Source organism: Poromitra crassiceps, assembly GCF_964638095.1.
Source record: "Poromitra crassiceps genome assembly, chromosome: 11".
Lineage (NCBI taxonomy): Eukaryota > Metazoa > Chordata > Actinopteri > Beryciformes > Melamphaidae > Poromitra > Poromitra crassiceps.
The window spans coordinates 17,117,422-17,141,714 of NC_139643.1; the positions used below are offsets into that span (position 1 = coordinate 17,117,422).

At 43.2% G+C, this 24,293-nt stretch overlaps 1 protein-coding gene across 1 annotated transcript in view; it reads left to right on the forward strand.

Annotated features, from left to right (window-relative positions):
* tnxbb (tenascin XBb) overlaps nucleotides 1-24,293 on the forward strand; it is a gene marked incomplete at both ends in the record, with an annotated part of 99,301 nt that overhangs the window by 46,422 nt on the left and 28,586 nt on the right. Inside the window, 5 exons of the mRNA XM_083645898.1 lie at nucleotides 12,212-12,365; nucleotides 12,823-13,092; nucleotides 14,652-15,506; nucleotides 16,989-17,429; nucleotides 20,830-20,952. Coding sequence (XP_083502024.1) covers nucleotides 12,212-12,365; nucleotides 12,823-13,092; nucleotides 14,652-15,506; nucleotides 16,989-17,429; nucleotides 20,830-20,952 — 1,843 coding nt within the window. The remainder of the gene's footprint in view (nucleotides 1-12,211; nucleotides 12,366-12,822; nucleotides 13,093-14,651; nucleotides 15,507-16,988; nucleotides 17,430-20,829; nucleotides 20,953-24,293) is intronic.

Here is a 24,293-nt window from a genome sequence, read left to right on the forward strand (position 1 = left end):
GAGCCGGACTTTTTTAATTAGGGCAGATGAATTGCCCTAAGGCTGGGGCAATAGTTCAGTGATGATGTCATCAGTGATGTCATCGGTGACGATGTCATCAGTGATGTCATCAGTCTGAGGCTATATAAGTGATGGGAGTATAAGTAGGTAGAATCAGGCAGGAACCAGATGGAGACGATGGCTTCTGCCCCTGGGCTGTGCGGGTGACCTGCAGAATAAACTATAGCCGTTTTCACACACAGATCGCGCAAAATTGCAGTTCAAAAGGCCCGCAAAACTGGCAGCCTCGCCACAGAAATTGCTTTCACACACAGCCAAGCAGCACCGCCACATTCCCGTCCTGGGGTGTGCTTTCAAGTGACATCCACCCCTCCCGGATTTAAAGGCGAGCGGATTTCCACCCAGCTCCTGCTAGCCCAAATTAATATTTTCATAGGTTAGTGTAGCCTAGGCTACTGTATGATGAATGAATACATTCAACAACCAAACATCGCTGATGTATGCCAGCCAACGAGGTGCAGCTGCGGTTGTTAAGGATCAAGCTGATAAAGCTGCGCTCGTTAAGGTTACTGATAAAACACAAAAGTGTTGTCCACATGCAGCACGGTAACAAGGCTTTCAATATTCATCTGATTGACTTTATGCATCACAGACGCACCATCATGTAGCCTATTAGGTAGGCTACAAGGCTAATTCTTATCTTTTGGTTCCAGTTTTTTGTAAAGCAAATGATTCCCGTCAAGTAGCTTAATTAGGGGCCGTTCTGAAAGACGACGCCCGCATATCAAACAGCTGCAGTCTGCATAACGTTCGTCGGTGGAATAGTATAGGCTATAAATGCACATGACTACTATAACGTTAGTAGTTTTTGTAAGGGAATGCACAAGTGGCTATAGCTAGACAGATTGCAGTTCTGGAGCTGGTTTCCAGAGGGAATATCCTCAGACCAACTCGCCACAGACAGCTATCCTCTGAAGCTTATTATTATATCCGTTAATTTTACCTAGGCTACTAATGTCAACATCGTTTGAGCATAAAGCCTAACCTACTTACAGGCACGGAGCATTCCTCCTGGCGCATGATTGTATAGGCTACTTTTTTTTACTTTCACTGTCTTTCTTGCTGCATGAGGTGATTTCCCCTGTAATGTTTTTATGAATGAGCTGAGCATTCGCACTGTTCCGGCTTGCTGCTCCTACGCTTTCAAGTGGAGGCAGGTTACCTGCTAACCCGGCGCTGTGACTAGGTCGGCTTGCGGGACAAAAGGCGTACAACAATTACCCACCAGCGCGCGTTCAAAACTTTCACATCGGAGGCGCGGATCCTATTTTCCGTGCATTGTGCATCAGAGCACAGTGTAGAGGAGTAAACTAGCTCATCAGAGCAACATAAATGTCTAGTGAAGTGTTAATATCTCACCATGCTAAAAATGAATAGTAATAATACTGCTTTGTCCTTCACTATTTCTGGCTTGATATCGAGGCTTTTTGGCCTTCGCAGATGAAATGCGACGCATCGCCTGTCCATACTCGGTCCTGCATTGATGGGAGTGTGAGTCTTGAAATGGAGTTTTTAGGGGCCAGAAAACAAGCCAAGTCTCTGCACCTGGAAAAGTACTCGTTGAGTTATTGCTATTGGATAAGCCCCCTGCAATAGATATTATAGTCATTCTGTGCTATGGGACAGTAAAAGTCGTACTTATTGCCCCCTTTATAACGAAATAAACCACTAACCTCTATTTCACTTGGTCAAAAAGACTGTCCAGTCAGAAACATATGTGCTCAATCTGCAGGGGCAGCAGGCATTAAAGAAATGGAAAATTACTAATTGTATTGGTATTTGTAAGAGCTGTGCTGAGGAGGGAGCGGGCGGCCGAACAAAGAAAACCCTCCTAACCTCACTTTGTGAATCAGTCAGAATCAAACTGTCAGTGAGATGAAAAGAGCAGCTCACCGCCGCACTGCTGCACAACGCAGACGGACACACACACACACACACACACACACACACACACACACACACACACACACACACACACACACACTCACACACACACACACACACACACACACACACACACAATCACACACACACAAACACACACACACACACATACACACACACACACACACACACACACACATACACACACACACACACACACACACACACACACACACACACACACACGCGCACACACACACACACACACACACACACATACACACACACACACACACACACACACAGATACACGCACACGCACACGCACACGCACACGCACACACACACACACACACACATACACACACATACACACACACACACACACACACACTGGCAGTGCGCCGGACCACCTCGTCATGTCCATGTAGCGTAATTCTGACGAAACCAAGCGCTGTGCAAGATGATCTGCACTAATCTCCCCCTGACATCATGGTGGGATTATAATGTGGATAGAGACGTTTGGACCAGAGTAACGTCACCAGGAAGTGACATCATGGTGGGATTATAATTTGGATTGAGACGTGTGGAGCAGAGTAACATCACCAGGAAGTAAAATATTAACAACTGGAAGCAGAAACAGACAGGGAGGATGGATGGGTGGGTGGGTGGGTGGATGGGTGCGTGAGAGTTTGCATGGACAGAGGAGATTAAAACAGAACAAAGTAGAATAGAATAGAGCAAATGAGAATAGAATAGATTCTAGTATATTCTAATTTTCTCTATTGGTTCTGTATTCTGTTCTATATTATATTAGAATACAAGAGAGTAGATTGATTGATTGATTGATTTTATTCAATGTTTAGATGAATACATGGGACATAAAATACATGCAGCCATCAACATCAAGGATAAAAACACAATTAAGTCCGAGGACTTGTTTTCATTGTGGTCCTTGGTCTCAGACATACAGTTCAAACAACATAAAAACAGACATTTATACATAAAAATACATACCGTCCTTTATGAAAATTTTTACCTACTTAAAAACTAAAAACAGATTTATCAAAAGCAATATAAGATTAAATAAAAGAACCAATCCTAAAAATAACACGTAATTAAAGAACTTAAAACCATCAGACTGTCTAAAATAAATTAAGAATAATTTTTTATTTACCCTGATGTGCAATTGGCCATGAGCCAGTTTTTTAGGGTGAACTTAAAAGTGCTCAAGGAGTTAGTCAGCTTCAGGCTATCGGGTAGGCCGTTCCACAGCAGAGCTGCTGAGTATAGAAAGGAGTTTTTAACCATTCGTTTTTTGGTTTACTTTGGAGATGGTTTTTGAAGCCATACTCTCACCGGATATTTTATTATCCAGGATGCAGCCGAGATAAGTTACTTCCTCTTTGTTTTCAACAGAGATGTTGCCGACTACGATGTTGAAACCGGGGGATTTTTTGAGTTTGGCATTTGAACCAAACAGAATTGATTCAGTTTTACCGAGGTGAAGTGATAGCTTGTTGTCTGCCAGCCATGTGCTGACGTTCTGGAGTTCATTGCTGAGGATTTGTTCTACCTGCGCTTTCTCTTTGTGGGAGACCAGGAGAGCCGAGTCGTCCGCAAATAGAAACAGGTTACAGTCACATGCTGACTTCATATCATTTACATAGATTAAAAAGAAAAGTGGTCCTAATATGCTTCCTTGGGGCACCCCGCAGCGTAGGGTGAGAGGGGAGGACAGGGTGCCGTTCACCTCAGTAACCTGCTCTCTGCCCCTCAGGTAGGACCCCACCCAGAATATTAGAAACAGCAAATTTGACGAGAATAGAGCTACGTCAAATAGATGAGAATAGAGTACAATAGACTAGAGCACAGCAAATTAAAACAGTGCCGAATAGAACAAAAAAATTAATTAATTAAAACAGAATGTTTTAATTTTAATCTTTTAATAAATAAATAAATAATCAAACCTACTAATGCTACATGTTACTTATTCCTTCTCAAACTACTTCCTACATGGTGCGAGTCTATCAACATATCTTAGCTGTCATTGATTGTGTTGCATAGTGGTTTTCTGTACTGTTGACAAATTGTGATATTGTAAGTCGCTTTGGACAAAAGCGTCTGCTAAATGACGTAATGTAATGTAATGTAATGTAAAAGTATACAAGTGAATAGTTAACCCAGTCTCAGTCCACATAAACAATGTTGTTTTATTTGCGTAAACATAAGCAATGTTGTGTTATTTGCATGACATTTTAAATTAACCATCATTTGTTTTGAAATGGACCTTGAGATTCAATAATTTTAGAATTTTAGAATAGCGCAGAGCTGATTAAAACACAATAGGAAAGAACAGACTTAAAACCTAATACAAAAGAACACTGCACATGCAATACAATACAATACAATACAATACAATACAATACAATACAATACAATACAATACAGAGCAAGTTAAAAGAGAACACATCAGGACTCTATAGGATTGAACAGAGCAAAGCAAAGATAATGAAACAGAATAGAGTCAAACAGAAGAGCGACAGCAGAAGACAAAGGGAATGCTCGTCAGCGGAGAGGAAAAGATGCAGATGTGGGATGCTTGTTGCTAGGGGTGACACGTAAACACTGTCAAAAACATGGCCGCTGCCAGAGGGATGACATCACCACCGGCCCACAGCTGTGACACAGGGAGAGAGACAGAGAGAGACAGAGAGAGAGAGAGAGATTGATCAGCCAGTGTTTACCAGACGTCAACAACGCACACAGAAAAATACAAACAAGTGAATCGTGAAGGCTTTCGTCTTTCACCCGTCAGACAAAACTGAAACGTTTAAAGCTGTCATTCTCAACCTTTTTCATATGAGCCTAATTTAGTCCAGATTAGAGCCAGAGACACCATCTGATGAGATGTTGTCTCTCAGACCCAAATATGAGAGTATTATATGATTGTGTCCAGAATTTCATGACTGTAGTGTAGCTAGAAACTATGATCACATTCTCTACTTGTATTCACTTCTTGTAAATTAATTAATGCTGAAGTTGAACAATGAATGAATTGGCTGGGGACCCCCTGCAACCCCCTCAAGGAGCCCTTGTGGTCATATAGGTGGATTATGACATGACAGGCCCCTGGGCCTGGACACATAAAAGGGCCCTCCCTCCTCACAGCGCACATACACACAATTAAGGCCAGAATAATGCCTAAGACGTACATTCACCGACATCTCAACAGGATTTACAGCACAGCCACCTGAACACTCAAAGCCAACAGCACAATAACAAGAAATATACTCACCTGTATCGCAATACAGGTTCCAAAATTAGCTTTTTTGTCCACCAGCCAAATGGCTCTTAAATGAATGTTCACATTTTACCAGCCACTCAATAGATTATCATTGTTTTTTTGGGGCTGGCGAGTGAAGCAAATCTACCAGCAACCAGCATTTGGCTGGTGGCTGGTGCCCTGTCTCAATAACACAGGATTTACAGTGCAGGTGCACTCAATTAAAGCCAAAAGCCCAATAAACCTCTAATTGTCCCGAAATATATGGAACATTTTGTCAAAAACAAAGGGTTGGGCCCCTAAGGGATCATTTGGTCCCAGCTATTCTGGGCAAGATACACGGTGGACCTGCGAAGAGGCTCTGGGTTATGGGGCTCCTTACCTCTTGGGCCCCTGGGCCCGGTAGGCCCGTTTGGTAATACAGCCCTGCTTGTGGTCCCCGGACCACACGTTGAGAACCACTGGTCTAAAGAGAGTGTGGATGACGACACGGGACCCACACAGTTTTCTGTTGCCAGGTAGCATCACATCGAGTGGGGCATCCTGCACTCTAAAAAATTACATCTCTCAATTTCAACATGCAGGGTGTGAATTGTGTTCATTATGACATAGTGAATGTGTTCATAATGACACAGTGAATATGTTCACAATGACACAGTGAATGTAGTCGTGTAACAGCAATATGCTGGACTTTTTATTACACAAACCTGATCTGAATCAGTAAGTGTCATCCAATTATGATATGATGCAGTGTGATTGACTATTTTAGAAGCTATCAATATTCTACTCTGTGTCTATGGGAAGACATTAACCTGAATTCCAATCAGGGGAGATTAGTATAAAGGTTCAAAATAACATAAAAATAACATTTATCCAGCAGCCCATGCGGCGTCCACAGAACTAACCATTCTGACCCTGAAGGCACTGCGGAGGCACAGAGTCTGGACCCACCATCCTGACCCTGAAGGCACCGTGGAGGCACACAGAGTCTGGACTTGTTTTTAGAGGGTATCGTTAATTATTCACGTCTCTATTTTAATGATGTCACTGCCGTTCATATGGAAATGGATAAAAGCATTCTGACACACTGACACTGTTCCACCATTGACCTCTGGAACTCCATCGCCGGGCAACCAACATAATAACCAGCATGGCAACCCAGCTGTGCTGCATTGACTTTACAGCATGGCATCCATTCATTATAAACTGGAAGGCAGCAAAGCGCTCCCAGTTGAGTAATTGGGTAAATGGCAGATTTTAATTCAGAGGAAATTGCAGCGCTTTCCAGCACATGAATTGAGTAATAACAAGTTTGAGGTTTTCTGGATGAACCAGCAGCTGAGAAGCAGCGTGGAACCATCCTGACTGAAAATATGGAAAGGAGTAAAGTGTTGGACAAACACTAAACACAGTGTCATGACACGGCCTGTAGGTTATGCTGTGACCGAGACGGGAGACGTAGCATATGAATAGTAGAACAAGTAAACAAGTATAATATACAAAACCTGAATATTCCAATTAAATGTGCTTGCTTGCTTGGATATGATCTGAGATTGCTGTGCTGTGAGATTTAAACTATATCTTCAGAGAGTCGACTTTGTCAAGGCCTGAGGGGGAAAAAGCACAAGACTGTCAATCGGACCAGCATAATTTATAATTAATGAGCATACTTACATTTATAATTTGAGATTGTTTTCCGTTTGCTCCTTTTTCTGCTATTGATGTGATCGCTGCGCTGCATAGTGCACAAAGTTCCTCGTTTGTAATATGATTACACACTATAGCTATGACAATGATGTTGAATCTTGAATAATTTAGTTTTGAAAACAAAATTATTTAAGAAAAAAAAGGAAACAATTGTAAAAAAAAGACAACAGCATGGACTTCCAAAGCAACATCATAACATCATCAGAAAAGCTCAGGGATGCCTCTGATCTGAAACAGATAAGTTTGAAAAAGTAAATAAATATTTGCATAGGCCTAAAACTAACTTCAAATAATTGAAAGTTTAAACTTGTTTTGAGGTCATGCACAGAAGTATATTAAATATATATATTATTGTAAAAACGTACAATACAATAATTTTTAAACTGGTTTCACAGTCCAGACATGACATCAACTTTTAATTGAAGAAAAAGAAAAAGGCAAATGAAAGTTTTTAATTGTGGAACAAAAGCAAAACAAAAACACCAAAATTGGAGTTTCAAGACATTCGCATGACGTCACTGATGTACCTCAGGAATGCTTCTGATCTGCTCCAGTAACGGTTGTGTTTGGAAACTCTCAAAGCAAAGCAGAGACTCTCTGCCCACCCAGCTCTCTCTCTCTCTCTGCCTCTCTGCCCACCCAGCGCTCTCTCTGCCCCGCCCACCAGAGATGGGAAAAGTTCACACATTCTGTACTTAAGAAGTACAGTTACTTCTGTAAAAAAAAAAAAAGAAAGACTGTGGTAAAAGTAGAAGTACTGATTCAACTTGTTTACTCAAGTAAAAGTAAAAAAGTAAAGGCTGTGAACTATACCCAAAAGTATGAAACGTTTTTTCACCCACGCTTTCTGTGCAAAGCTAACTGAACCTCTCACATCATAATCATTTATTTTCACATTTTCACTGACTGAATGGTATATGTTTTCTGCTTACAACTTTAAGGAAAAGGTCATGGTCATTTAAGACAATAGTTCTCAAACTTTCACATCAAAACTTCACCTAAAAATAGACCGCAGACCCCCATTTTTGCTTTTAGATATTTTAATACAGAAATGTATGACACCCATGACCATCTATTATTCTGTTACTTATGGATGGAATAATAGTGGAATAATAGTGAAAATAAATTACCCACAGTTGTGTGCACTCTCTCTCTCTCATCTGTCATTCTTGACAGAGACTGACAGCTTAATGGTTTGGGAGTGGTCAATGTAAATGAGGAGCCATTGTTAACTCCCCCTTGCCTGGGTCATCCAGGTGTGAAAAGTTCACAATCTTTGAGAGGCGATTTCTCAGGTTTCTTCTCCCCAGACCTTCCCAGAGTGTGAACAATCAAATAAGCATATCTCCTTAAAAAAAATTCAGATTACAATGTGTGACACATCATTTGAAAGCTTACAGTCTGGGTTAGGGTTAGTCATTTCAGAATCTGTAAAAATCAGAAAAATGCCCTCGGCCTAATTGAGGATCAAAACGCCAGCTGGTGTCACATATCATAGATCAAAGACCATTAAACATAAGAGATCCCCTCGAAATATGTTTTATGATGTATAAAAAACTACTTTGAATATTAATTTGTGTGATAAGGTTTTTCCACAAAAGGTTCACGTATCTCAATCCTTAAAATTACATCTACTCCTTCTCCCTCATGAGGCTACATTGTTGATGTGATGACACACTACACTAGAGAGAGAGAGAGAGAGGGAGAGGGAGGGAGAGAGAGGCGGTCGAGCGAGCTAGAACCTGCATGGGGAGCGGTATAGTAGCATGAAAGCAGGGAGAGCGTGAGACTAGAGACCAAGGCCCCTATCGTTGCATCGGCGCAGTTTCTAGGCCGAGCGGCAGGCGCAGATCAAAGCAGTGGGCGTGGAAAGGCGCACTTGATATCGTCGTGCTGGCGCTAGATGCAGCCCAAAGCATTACAACCACGCCTTTTAGGCGTAAAATTATGCACCGTCATGCTCATTGGATAAGTGCAATAAACGAATCGCACGCTTGCCTTTTTAGCTCCAATTCCAGTGATCCCGCAAAACCAGATGAAAGCCAAACGCTCTGCCCCCCCCCCCCCCCTCCCTTCATCCAGCCTGTCTGTCTGCATTATAGGCTATTATTCCATATTATTATGCTTCTCAAACCAATCTAACTGCAGTTTCAATACTGCAAGCATGTAAATACGCTACACTATAGCAAGATCAAAGTGAAAATAATGTTCTATGCATCAGCTAGAAAAATATAGCCTATTAGATTGGTGAAAGTTTGTCCAGAAAGATATCATTTTCTCTCGCCTGCTGCAGGAAGGATGATGCACATAAATATACCCTACATTATGTCAAGTCATTGCATAAATGTGTTTTTATTGTAAAACTAAATGTGAAATAGGGCCAAGTTATTGGAGGAACATCACAGTATAGCAGATGCCATTAGAAGCGCGTTCCGAAGCGCGTTCCGCTGTTACTTCTCTAAATCACGTTAACTCGACAAGGGGTATATATATGCCCAGGAGGACATATATGTTTCACATAGGGTGGTGTTTTCATTTCGAGGTTTTATTTGGTCCAATATTGAAATGTTGACAATGGCAGGCTGTGTTACCATTACACATTAATTTAGAACTACCTTTTATATCTATTTTGGCTCATTTGGTGGCTATTTAGTAGCGAAATGAAGAAACACAATGCATGCTGGGAACTCAGAGAGAGAGAGAGAGAAGGGTGACAGAGAAGAAGCAGTGAAGGCAAAGAATAGGCCTGCTTTTCAAAAGCGCAAAGCGCTAAATGTAGGCCAGCTCCCAAGATATAACTAGGCTGGTATTTAGCGCCGACACGCCCACTTTGGGACTGCGCCACGCCCATTCGGCCTAAAGCGCATTTGGCAGCCTAAAGCCTATTGCTATCTTGCCGAAACAGGCGCAAGGCACGTTTTTTTGCGGTTAAGGCCCGTAATAGCGCCGATGGCCTGTGGGAGAATAGAGCCCCAAATGTTGCATCGTTTTTGTCTGCCGTGCATTAAAACTAAAGTAACTAGCCTGTTTTGAAAATGTAAGGAGTAGGAAATTTGTGTTCAAATGTAGGGCGTAAAAGTAAAAAAAAGTCAGACAAATAAATTCTCAGTAAAGTACAAATACCTGAAAATCTACTTAAGTACAGTACTTGTAAGTACAAATACTTTGTTACTTCCCATCTCTGCCCACCCAGCTCTCTCTCTCTCTCTCTCTCTCTCTCTCTCTCTCTCTCTCTCTCTCTCTCTCTCTCTGCACTGCAGACAGACTGTTCCACTCAGCCTGATGAAGCTAATGATAATGTGATGAAGTGTTCTCTCTATTACTGGGAGCTCCTCCGAGAGCCGTAAACTGTTGTTCCCTCAGTACGGGGCATCTGGCTGGACTGACTGCATCTGATGGAGTTCCTTAGAGAGGAAACAGTTGGATAGACGCTCCATCTGCTGGCCGCCATGCACGCCATTGAAATACTCGCCGTTGAAATAGTCCAGGTCCGACACATCTGAAGTGGATCAGTGTGAAGTGGTGGATCGGATGTGACACTGGGAATTCAAGTTCACAGAGTTTGACTCTCAACAAGTGCTGGGAAAAGCCCAGGCGATATTAGATAGGTCACACATGCTGCACGGCGGGTGCTTTCAACAAACAAACACAGGACAGACACGCCCGTCACACACACACACACACACACACACACACACACACACACACACACACACATGCACAGACACACACACACACACACACACACACACACACGCAATTAAAGGATGTCAGTGATGTCATTTTGTGCAAGCATGACATCTCTGGTCCACAACTTCACTCAAATCAACTCTCAATAACTGTCAAACTAGAATGCCTGCAAAGCTGTTTACAGTTGTCTGATATACTAGTGATTTTGTAATGATATAAAGCTGGTTGAAAATCAGCGGAGTGTTCCTTTAAGTGACGCCGTGAAATGTGTTATCTGCATTTCTTCCATCCTGGCTCGTCCTGTTTCCTCGGAGCAGGCCAGGAGCAGGTCAGGAGCAGGTCAGGAGCAGGTCAGGAGCAGTGGGCAGCTTTCCTCACAGCGGCCGGAGACCGCTTCCTCTCATCCGCCACTGGTCAGGCGACGATCTCCTGCCTGTTTTTCACGGGGGGTTCTTAGATGGAGGAAACCCCAGGGGAGCACGACAACATGCAAACTCCACACAGAAAGGCCCTTTGGCCCAGATAGCCCCCCTGTCAGTGGGCACTGAAGACATGGGGGATCACAGTAACCACAGCGTCCCAGGTGGGAATTGAACCCAGGACCTACTTGCTGTGAGGCGAAAGCGCTACCACTGCACCACCGTGCCCCCTCAGACACCCAAAGGAAGACAAACCAAAGGAAAAATAGATAACAGAAGCAATCAAATGTTTACCTGCGACCAGCAGATCTATAGCTCACTCTGTCGGTCGGTTGGTCCACGAAAAGTTGCCCAGTGCCCACCCTTTGGCGGCCACACTGTTCACACTGTTCGCCCGAGGAGGCTGGAATTTGACAAGTGTGTTTGTGTAAAGGTAGGAGGGGGGGTTCAAAATGCAGGGTTGCTTAGGCAGAGTATGGGTGGGCTGCCCCTGCCATCCTGCGTTTTGGAAATTCGCATTGCGAATTCGTGTTTGTCTCAGTTTGTTATGTACGATTTTATCCTATGTTTTGTTTTTATGTTTGTTTATATCTTTTAATTGCATTCTTCAAATTGTCCAGTGTGAGATAAATAACATTGTATCAAATTGAATTCAATTGGATTTAACAGTACTGTTATAAAAACAATTGCTTTCCAAATCCCATTGCTTTGAGCAAGTTCTATTACCTATTTGTACTATGACTACAGCTATGGAATGGTTTGCAAGTTACTTTTAGAGTTACACCGTTTCATACTCCATTGTGTGGTGCTTGGCAACCATTCTGCTAAATATCGCTTAATAACCACATTGCTTTGCTTGACGGAAGAATGATTCTGACAGACTGACACTGACAGAAAGAGAGACCAGCAGATCTGACAGTAGCTTATCTTCCCTCTGGTCCTGACAGAAAGAGAGTGACCAGCAGATCTAACAGTAGCTTCTCTCCCCTCTGGTCCAGACAGAAAGAGTGACCAGCAGATCTGACAGTAGCTTCTCTTCCCTCTGGTCCTGACAGATAGAGAGTGACCAGCAGATCTGACAGTAGCTTATCTTCCCTCTGGTCCTGACAGAAAGAGAGTGACCAGCAGATCTAACAGTAGCTTCTCTCCCCTCTGGTCCTGACAGAAAGAGAGTGACCAGCAGATTGCGGTGCAGGTGGAGGGCAGCCTGCGCAGCTTCACCCAAACAGGCCTGGCCGCGGGGCAGGAGTACACCGCCACTGTCACTGGGGAGACGAACGGCATGAAGGGAGCTGAGACCAGAGCCCAGTTTATCACCCGTGAGCTGTTTTCATCTGATTTGTCCTTCATTACCTGAGGGGAGGCACTCAAGACTCTAGATTTTTCTTTTCAAGAGTTCTGGACAGTAGCAAATGTTTTTTTAACACATTGTGGGGGGATGACATTTGGACATTGTTCTACTAGGTTTAGACCGATATTTAGCTCATATTGTACTTTTATTAAATATCAGATATCATATCAGAAATTTGTTGTAGCCCCCTCGTAGCCCCCTAACTGACACTGAAATGTGAATAATGTAACTTACAGAAATGTTGAGTGGATACTTCTGTGCAATTAAACATTTTCATAAAGACAGGAGGATTAACTAGAAATTAATCTAGAAATCTTGAAATTCATGCAATAATCCGTAACTTGACAATAAAGGCTATTTCTTCTTCTTCTTCTTCTTCTTCTTCTTCTCCTTCTTCTTCTTCTTCTTCTCCTCCTCCTCCTCAGTCATCTCTGGTCCGTCCAACCTTCGAGTCGTCAAGACGACCACCACTTCTGCCGTGGTCCAATGGGAGCAGTCACAGGGTGAGATTGACAGGTATCGCTTGACCGTCTCGCCCAGTGATGGATCAGGAAGGGGTGAAGAAATCATCCTTCCATCCGGCAGAGACTCCGCCCACATTGAGGAGCTGGAGCCGGGGCGTTTGTATGACATCTTACTTGTGGCAGAGAAGGGCGCCAGTCGGAGTAAACCAGCAACCAGCCAAGCAACTCCTGGTGAGTAAGAAGAGTGTTTTAGCTGGTCCATGACTCGCGGCACCAGCTCTGCTAATGCAAATGTCACTGAGTGAATGAGTGAGTGAGTGAATGAGTGATGAAGTTACAGCATCGGTCGGCCAGAACACGTGATCGGGCAGAACACGTGAGAGAGCAAGAGCAGAGAGAGAGAGAGAGAGAGAACAAGTGAAATTATGTCAGTCCACTGAGCTGAGTAAGATGCCCACAACTCGCAACAAATCTGGTGACTTTTTCTGACCATGGTAAGCAATGTTAACGTGTTGTTGATTAGAACTAGGGCAATGAGACAAAGATGGAGTTAGAAAGTAAAAGAGATAGAGACATGGTTAGAAGCTTGAGATGAAGAGGTTACAAGACCAGAAACCCAAAAACTGCAGGCGTTTGCTCAAGTGAGGCCAGCCTTGCTCCTGGTGAGTGTGGGCTAATGAATCTTAACATGCCCAAGCACCTCGTTATTCAATGTAACGCATCATATACAAATAATTATAATGAGGAGTTATTGTAAAACGTAATGGAGCAAGGTGCAAACCTAACCTTACAGGAGCAAAACCAATTACTTCCAGAAGAAAATATTCTGTAAACCTTTTCCTGAAATTGATGATGGTATTTTCCTCTCAACAGCAGCACGCAGATATAACCAAGCATGTTGAATTTCCCTGCTCGTGCAATGAAAAGGTTTCTTTGCAGATCAAGAATAATTATTTTTATTCACTTTTCTCCTTGCAGGTTCTGCATGGATGCCAAGACCCTGAGTTGTTTGTTTGCACTTGCCCAATAACTGACAAATAATTGAAAATTGAGTTTACTTCAAATATATCATATTCATATTATATTATACTATATAACATTATCAGTGTTAAAACTGCAGTTATTCCCTCATTAGAGACTATTCTTCTTGAATTTCAGCATACAACAACAAAAACATTGATTCCAAATGCTCGTTCCATTCATACCTTTAGGGAAGATATTTCCGAGGGTTACCATGCAGGTCACGCCGGCCCCAGGACAAGACGCCAGTGTCAGAGACCCAACGTCGAACCCAACATCTGCGGTGGCAGCCTTTGACAGACAGGTGGCAGCCTTTGACAGACAGGGGAGGAGGGAGGATGGGAGTGATGTGGGTTCTGTTAAAGTCAGAGGTATCGTCGGATCTAAGGAAGACTCTTTACTGGCGACTGTCATAGCAAGAACTAAACCTCTGGTCAGCAAAAAAGATGGCACCAATCCCAACCCAGGTGAAAGGCCCATATTACCCAGGAAGCCAAGTACTCTTGGCTCATTTCGTCCGAACGCAACCAGAGTTGTACCTGGAGGGAGAAGGGTTGGACCAGTAGTCAAAAAGCCTAAACCAGGATCCCCCATTGTAGGAGACAGGACAGTAGCTTTGACTATGAGAGACCCCAGACCTGCAGCAGAGACATCAAGCACCGAGAGTGTAGCTGACAAAAATGCAGCTATGATATATCCAGTTGGGATTGATTCAGGAACAAGCAGTCAAAAAATCTCTGAGAAACCAACTGTCAGACTTGGCTCAAAAGAGCAACCAGATGTTGGCATGACAATCCAGAGAAATGAGAGTGGGGTTGAGCGAGAGGGAGCAGAACACCCGGTGTCTTCAGAGCCCACTGGGACTGTTCACACCAATGGGAAGAAATGTATGAACAAAGTTAAAGTGACACACATCAGATTTCCAGTGAAGGACAGAGTCAGTGGCTATAAGGGCGATGGACCGGTGATTGGAGAAGGACCTACAGCTAACACACATCGCAGTTCCTCTGAGACAGAAGATCTGAGTGATAACATGTCCGCCTCCGATTTGCAACCGCCGTGTGCAGAGACTAAAATGCACGATTCAGCGGATCGTTTTCATCAACTCCTGACAGACACTTTTGACAGTTTGAATATAAAGACGTTTTCTGTTCACCTGTCCAAACCCTCAGACCTCTCTCTTGATGCACAAGCAATTAGGAAGCAGATTTTAAGTGGATTGAAGCCATTGCCATGGTCACCATTGTCATCAGCAGGACCATCACCACCACCATCATCATTACCATCATCATCACCATCCCCATCTCCCGCCAGCATAGAAGAATCAAATTCAGTTCGAGGCAATGAATCAGAAGTTGATAGCAGCAAAAGTGAGGAGAGTACCAGTGATGCCGTGTCACCTGAAACTAACCAAGACAAAAAACTCACATCAAGAGACGGAGGCAGACCTGTGTTCCGTCGCACACACATCACACATCCAAAAGCTGCCTTCCCACGTCGTCCACGCCCGAATATGGGACCCTTTCAGAACAGGACTCATCCACATTCGAGAACTCTTGACCGCCCCCCTTCGCCTTTAAACCTCAAACCTGGAATAGAGACAGAGCCAAGGAAAATATCTTCAAGTGAATCATCATCAACTTCCTCCACTTCAGACGACTCGTTTTCAGTTGCCAATGCATCAGAGAAGGATATGAGCGGAGACAAAGAGGGGGCAACTACACTGGTCCTTGCAACTGAACAAAACCAGACAAAAGGTCTAGGGGAAGGAAGAGGACCCCCATTTACCAGCGAAAATGGGGAGAGTACCACAGATGCCGTGTCACTTGAAACTAACAAAAAACTAACTTCAAGAGAAGGTGGTGTACCTCGATTCCGTCGCCCACATTCAAAAGTTGGGTACCCACGTCGCCTCTATCCCAATATGGGACCTTTTCAGAACCGAACCCGTCCAAACTTGAGATTCCCTCCTCGGCCCTCTCAAACTTTAAATCGTGAAACTGAGACAGAGAGGGGGCATATTGCTTCTAGTGAACTACCAACCTCTTCATCATCATCTTCTACTTCCAAAGAAGCCTATAGAGTTGAAGGTACAGCACTGGAAGGTGGTAGCAGAGAAGATTCAGTAGAGACAACCACAATGTCATTGGGGACAGAACTAAATCAGCCTCTGGGGGACAGTGGAGAGGCTCCCTTCCATCGCCGAGCATCCAAAGTTGGATACCTACATCACCTACACCCAAACATGGGACCTTTCCAAAACAGAACACGTCCATACCTGAGACACCCTCAACATCCCATTCAAAAGCATTTACCATCTAGAAAGATAAATGGAGGCAGTGACATTGCCACTGGAAGTCAGACTGGCCCATCAGGAGAGGATAGCCCTGGAATCAATGTTAACCAATCAGGAGAACACAGAGTCATCAACCCTACCCACGCAATCAAAACCATTCAGCCAGGAGAACAAGAAACTACAAAGGTAATCCCAAGTGGCCAGTCAGGTGGTACCCTTAGAATACAATCTAACCAATCGGGAGAGGGGGACAACACTCATGGTATCCAAACTAGCCCATCAGGAGAGGAGAATACCCCTGGAATCACTGTTAACCAATCAGGAGAACACAGAGTCATCAGCCCTACCCAAGCAATCCAAACCATTCAGCCAGGAGAACTACAAGAACACACTACAAAGGCAATCCCAAGTGGCCAGTCAGGTGGTAGCCTCAGAATCCAGACTTCCCAAATTGAGAAGAAGGAAACTGCCATCACAGGCTCTGATTCTGACATCCATGAAGACAGAGTCAACGCTGGCAAACGTAGTGGTACTATAATTCAAGGTAGCCCAACTATCAAACAAAGTTCCTCTGATACAGGACATGGAGTCTTAAACCCAGTCAAACTTCTAAGGAGAAAACCTCAGACAGGAAGGAAGACAGTACCGAGTCACATCCAGAATAGAAAAAACATCACTGTGAGCCAAAGGGGACAGGATTTAAAAATGGATGATACTTTAAAAGGGGGCAGGTTGAGTAAAACTGAACAGACAAGGAGTGGTGGTCCCAACACGCTAAATGAGCCAGATGTTTCTCCTAATGGAGACACAGGGGAACCTCTGGACTATGTGGGCGTGAGGAACTTGACCTCTGATGGGTTTGCACTTGTCTGGGATGCACCGGAGGGGAAGTATAAAAGCTTTGTTGTAACTAGGAAGGAGCAAGCTGGAAAAGATGAGGAAGACTCTGAGAAAAAGGGTGGTGAGGAGGATGAAGGCCAGCCACAAATAACCAAAGGAAAGGAGGCGGAAAGTGGACACACGGGAGAAGAAAACATTCCCGAAAGTGTCATCACGCCCGCTCTGAGAATCCACAGCGGCACAGCAGCCAAACCTGCAACGGGACGTGGAAAAACTTTCACGAAAGTTCTTCCTGGTTCAGCTCGCTCCTTCCCGTTTGAGAACCTCCCTCCGCAGACCGACTACACCGTGACGTTGCTCGGAAAAGCGCCTGGCCTTCTGTCCAGACTGCACAAGCTTGTCATCAGCACAGGTACAAGCCATTGTGACGGTAGAACGCCTTAGATTACTACTGTACAAGGCTACAACATTACTTTCAATGTTGTGAAGCCCTCTTCAGAAAACTCACTCTTTTCTTCTTGACCAGAAGCTACTCGGGATACAATTTGTACATGCATCACTCATATATCACCCCATGTCTTGTTCTCAAGTCAATTGTTAACTAATTGTCACTCCATTGAGTATGATTGGAGATGTTTGCTTACTCACTCAAATGCTTCCTCCATATTCATTTCAAGAGCTGTGTGCTGCCACGCTCTTGAAAACTGTAAGTTCGCCATTTACAGTTTCAGTTTTTGTAATCTCATATAATATGGTTCCTCATTTCATCATTGTTTATTGACAACCTATATTTTATTTATTTTAGTTGATTTCTCTGTCGTCGGCAAAGAGGGTTTTTATAATTCAATCTGTTGAAAAAGCCCACTGAGCAGTTGTGTTTTGTGTTAACCCTGTATTTGTGCACTCATTCCTGACCATACATGAATATATGATATTCATGAATCATGAAACAACCATAAGTCATGAAAATCCATTCATTCATTCATAAACACTCAGTGATTTGATGTCACACTCCACACCTTTTGTCAGCTTTCTTTCACGATAAATGTGGATGATTGTTGGAGAAGTCCCTTACATACAAGATCGATGCTTTTGATTGGATCACTGTGCAATGTCACTATTTGCTCTGGCATATAGAGTACTGCAGGGTTTATTTATTTATTTATCTATTTATCTATTTATCTATTTATTTATTTATTCAAACAATTTCGGTGGTTGAGTTGACATCAAATTGCTGAGTCAATTTTTTTCCTTTTAAGAAAACGCACAAACAAAATAACGCCATTCATTCACTGCTGCTGTGGTCTTCTCTCACTCAGGGTAAGCTAACAGTCCACCAGCTTCACTGACACCACTCACCCACCCCAGGGTAAGACCATGCTAGCTGGTCTCTATGTTTGGTCTCTCTTCACCTTTCAAATCCAAATACGAAATGTGCAGATTTTAATCCTATGAGTTCACAAGAAAATCAATTTTGGAGTAAATCAAAGAAACCACTTAAATGTGGATTCTATAATTATCATTAATGGGTCTGGGTATCAACAAACAATATGTATCAGTTCCATATACCAATTTATGGTATAGGCTACAGATGTATTGATTTTAAAGGATTAAAATGCGTTGAAAAACACTGCAACACTTCATAATAGAGTTTAATATTAAAAATGGTTCTTGTTTTTGAACAATTGCATGTGTACAGTAATCTTTTTAGGGAAGTAGCCCAACTGGCACGTGATGCTTTGCTTTCATATAAAAAGCGAATTCAGAAATACTTTTTGAAAAGTAGTTGGAAGATTAAAAATATCAATTGTTAAAAATGCTGTCATTTAAAAAGATTTCCGTTGATACCCAGTCGTTCAGGCCTCTTTATTTCAAAAGGGTGATGAATGAGTTGGTGTTGGAAATCGTTCACACTCAAGGTTGAAAATCTGTCGTCAAACACATTTCCCTTTAAATGTGATTCCTCACTTTCAGCTCTTCAAATTTTGTGTTGAATTAATATTTGGATGTTTTTTTTTGTTTTCATTCAACCTTCTATAACTTTGTGAAAATGTCTCCCCTTTCTTCTTTTGTGTTAACGTCGTTCATTTCTTCCTGTCACTCTTCTTTTCAGGACTGAACGACCAGCTAACATTTAAAATGTCGTCATTCTCTCCTTCGCTGCTGTCCAGGATCCATCGTGTGCATTTAATTGTGACTATATGTCCGTATATGCCGTGTATACTGTATATATGTTTGCACTGTACATATATACACATATCCTCATTGGAGCACTAATAGTAACTGTGTGGATGGATACATATAATGTACACACTGTATATCTCTATGACAGAGTAGCCATTTCATTATCATCTTAAAATGTTTCTTTTCACTCCTTGTTGCATTTTTTTTTACATCTTTCCCAACTATTTAAATCACACTATTCCTTGATTCATCCTTCCCAGATAGATTATTTCCCTTCTTCTGACTTTATTCCACATATTTTCCTAAATTCCTTTGCTTCCTTGATTCCTCCCTCCTGCCTTCTGCCCCATCCACTCCCTTTTAAGCTTTAAAGGATAAGTTCAGCCAAAAATGAAAATCCCATGATTATCTGCTCACCCCCATGCCGATGGAACGACAGGTGGAGTTTTTTAGTCCCAAAACATTCCTGGAGTTTCACAGCAAAACACCTGTGCAGAATTCTCCTAAACAATTGAAGCAGATGGTGATGGTAAAGAAAAACAAAAGACTCCATACTGCTCCCCTGGCATGATCTAAGTTTCCAGAAGCCATGAGATGCCAAGTTGACTGGAACATATGTCATTTACACCCTGTGTTTAGCTGAAATATTCACATGGACGTGGATTAGGTCAGGTGAGCATTATGGAGACTTCTTTTTATGTTTGAAAGTTGGTCACCATCCACTCCAATTGTATCCAACAAAGATATTTCTGCAAATGTGTTTTGCTGTGAAACATCCACAAATGTTTTGTGGACTAAAAAAACTCCCCCCGTCCTGCCATCAGCATGGGGCTGAGTAGATGATGACCCAATTTTCATTTTTGTGTGAACTTGTCCTTTAACTCTGTTTTACTTTTACGTTTTCACACTATTCCTTGTTTCATCCTCATATTCTTTCCCTTTTTCTGACTTTATTCCTCCCATTTACCTACATTTCCTTCTTCTTCTCCTTCCTTCCTTCCTTCCTTCCGTGCTGTGCACACATGGGAGAAGTTAGCCTTGAAGGCTTTCTGCCAGAAAGGGATGATACGGAACAGAGGAATCACCAACTCTTTAAAGAACTCTTCAAACATGTTTCATTGTATTTTTATTTTGCTTTTAAGGAGGTTGGTTGTTATGGTTCAGGTTAGGCAAGTAAAACAATTTGGTTAAGGTTAGGGTTAGGTGTTAAAAAATGCTCTGCTCAAGTTGTTGTTGTGGCTTAATGGGTAAGGTGATTGTCATTTGATCTGAGGGCTGGGGTTTGTCTCCTGATCAAGCCACATACATTTTTCACAAGCATTTTTCTGATTTGAAAACATTAAATTACGTTCCAAAGATTGGTTATTGGGGTTAGGCAAGTACAACAAATTGGTTATGGTTTAGGTTTGGTCGTGATTAAATAAGAAAACCCTAACCTTAACCAAGTTGTTCTTGCCTAACCATACAAAAATAAAAATGTAACGAAACATGAAGAGTTGCATGGCGATTCCTCTCTTCCACATCATCTTCTGGCAGAAAGCCTTCGAGACTAACTTCTCCTGTGTGCGTCTTCTCCACCCTCCTCCCTCCCTCACCCCCCGTCTCGCTGTATTCTCCACACCCTCCAGGCCCGGAGCCTCCGACCAACCTGGTGTTCAGTGAGCTGACGGAGAACTCTCTGACGGTGTCCTGGACCAAACCCAAGAGCCCCACCAGCAGCTTCAAAGTCACCTACACACACCTAGAGGAGGGTGAGAACTCTAACTCATGGCCTCCAGCCTGGTCTCCTGAGATGTAAATAAGTGCAAAGTCTTAAAATGCAAATCCTACATGCACAATGCATGAAAAGTGGCAGAAATACGTTTTCCCAGGACAAAATGGTTACATGAAGGTAGCCTGGTAAAACAGCCGATCACGGTGCGGGACCGTCCGGCTTCCAGCCTGGGGCGGGCGTTTTCACAAATTACAAGGTGCACCGGCCAATCAGCGACCGGCCCCGTAGTTAACAATGTAACCGGCCAATCAGGAACGCCGCCGGAAAAACAGTAATGGCTGCTCCCATGGCTCTGCGGCTCCTGAAGCAATGAGCAGTAATGTCAATGGTCGTCGAGTTAAACAGACGTAAGTGCAGTTATTACAGAAATAGACTCAATAACAACATTGCATGCCGTGTGATTTTTGTTGCCTCCTTCACCAGGTCAGCATTGTAAATGAGATTCATATCTCAATGCTTTTGACCTGGTTAAATAAAGGTTCAATAAAAATAAAAATAAATAAATAAATTGTCTTAGTTGCCTAAACTTAACCATTAGCCAACTTTTAGCTGGAAATGTGTCCAATTCGTGTTGGAGGAACGTAATCTTTACATAATCCTGCTCCACAACACATAATCTGCATTGCACACTGTGACCTATCCACTATGCAGTAAGGTTCATGTCAAATGAGAAAGGAGGTAAGGCTGGACAACATACATGTATTGTCATGAAACGTTTTTATGATATCTAGAAAAGTGTTTGTCGTGCGTAATACGAACACCAGCGATCAGTGCGCTTGTGCAAATTTGAAAACATTGAATTACGTCCCAAAGTTTGATTACCGGTATTACGGTTATGCTTAACTCATTGAGTGCCAGCCACTTTTGGAGAATGGACGCTCCCAGTGCCAGAGTTTCAGAGCGTTTTCAGTGATTTCTCGAGGCCCACAGAATATTGTGTGATATTACTATGTAAACACCGAACACGCACAAAGAACGAGATCATCAGCAAAAAAAAGTTTATTGATATCATTTTCCGTTCTTTAGTTATCAGCCGGAGAAGATAGGTTGATTTCAGCAAAAACACACGTTTCAATTTAGAAGCTGAGATAATGAGCCTTTTGTGAAATGAAGCATTTCAAGCACATCACTGACTCTGAAGCTAATATTTTCTCATGTAATGACACCTCAAAAATAATTTCCTTCAATAAAACAGTGAAAACAAAGGAATTTTGTTTGGCCAAATAATATTTTTTAGCTGCAACCAGCAGCGCTGGCCCCTGTGTGCGCAGACCCTACACCTTCTTGCTGGTCTTGATTTACTGCTGGTGGGCATCAGATATTCTAGCTTGTTTGCCTGTCTCTGTCCATCGAGCCTGCTGTCTGGGTCTGTGTTTACTGTCAATGGTTGTATGCTGCCCTGCGTGCCCCACCCCCCTCCTCCTCCTCCGTGGGAGTGTCTCTGGTGGCTCTGCTGCGTTTGCTCTGCGTTTGCTCTGCACTGAAAAGTGCGCTGCACCCCGCTTTTTCACAGCGTGTCGCCGGCTCCCAGCTGAGAATAATGTAACTTTTCAGAAAGACGCTGGTGTCGGCAACTAAATCATATGGAGGGGCTATCGCAGCGGAGACGGAGGGGCTCAATTATGGCAGCAGATTGACTGCTGTTCACAGGCACAGCTAACGTTATGCTTCATGCATATCGATGCATACCGATGCGATTTCCGTTTCCCCATGACTTCTTCTCTCTTTTTTCCTCGCCTTTCTCTAATCTGGAGAGCACTGTCGCCACCTAATGGGTCCGTAAAATAGCTTTTACACATTCAACATCCACCATGCTTTCACAGGAGATGGATCTGGCTTTGATCCACGTCCCACCGTCAAACGCAATTGACGACTTTAGTCGTCATTGGCACTCTACGTTACTATCCGAATTGACGACTAAAGTCGTCATTGGCACTCAATGAGTTAAGGAAGTAAAACAACTTGGTTACGTTTAGTTCACACAGAGAACCTACGCCTTGCCTTGCCTCAACCCACGCCTACGCCTGGAGACCTTGAGCTGGGCGTGAACCTATTATGCTTTTGCGATCACACCGCACGCCTTTGCACGCTGAACCTGGAGCCGAGTCACAAGCGCCTCTCCTCTCTCCCGACTGTATTTTTTCACGTGTGGTCCCGAATTATCATAGGTAAAATAAATCGGATATATTTAATGTTCTATTGATGCTGGATATGTATAACCAGGTCTGACTATAGTCGGACATTTTAGAGAGGTAATCTTGCAAGAATATGTGCTGGCACAACAACATTGTCCATCTTGCTTCTTCGGTCGCTATTCTCTCTCATGAAGATTTGTTTGTAGACAGGGAGAAAGCCCCATGTGATAGCCACCCGTCAATCTCTCTCTCTCTCTCTCTCTCTGCTCAACACTGTTGTAGTAACTCCATTTTATTTTGAAATTCAGTTGACTTTGCCATTTCCCACGGATATTGTCGCGTTTTTCTTTCATGGCTTGACAGAAGAAGCCTGCCTGCACGTGCCTAGTCGGCTTGAAAATAGAACTCACGCCTAAACGATAAAATCGGCAAGGCACAGGCAAGGCGTGGGTACACGCAGGGTTCACGCTCAGGCGCACGGTGTACACAGCCTCGTTGACTAAAACGGACGCCTATTTAAAAGCGTGGGTAAAGGCAAGGCATAGGCAAGGCTTGGGTCTCCGGTGTGAACCCAGCCTTAGGGTTAGGGTTAAGGTTAAGGTTAAGGTTAGGGTTATGGTTAAGGTTAAGGTTAGGTGAAGGTTAAGGTTAAGGTTAAGGTTGAAAAGTACTTTGAACATGCTGGGCGTCGAACCCCGCTCATCGGCATCGAAGGCAAACGTATACGCCCACCCCAGCCACAAAGCCCTTACTGGCCACTATATCACCCCCTGCTGGTCACTGCACCTTCATACATTATTATATACAAATTATATTGCATTAAGTTTCATAATGTATAAGTATGAACAGTGAATGAGAACAGCCTGGGCTGGATAGTACTGCATGCAGATCAAAAGTCAATGAATAAGAACCTAGCCTGGGCTTCAGGGGCCTCCAGATGTTGGACTATCTTGTATGTCTTGCTGCAACCCAAGTGTCCTCCGGGGACAGAGTGTCCTCTGGGGACAGATAACGTTGAAAGTTGAGTTGAGTTGAAGTTGGACTAAAAAATGTAACAGGGTTAGTTGCATCCTCAAACTGCTTCAGCCACTGTTGGCAAGTCAAACATCTTCATTTGCAGCTGTTTAGGAGAAAGTTTTGTATTTTTGTTTTGATTTATCACTTCCTGTGCGAGGAGGATTTC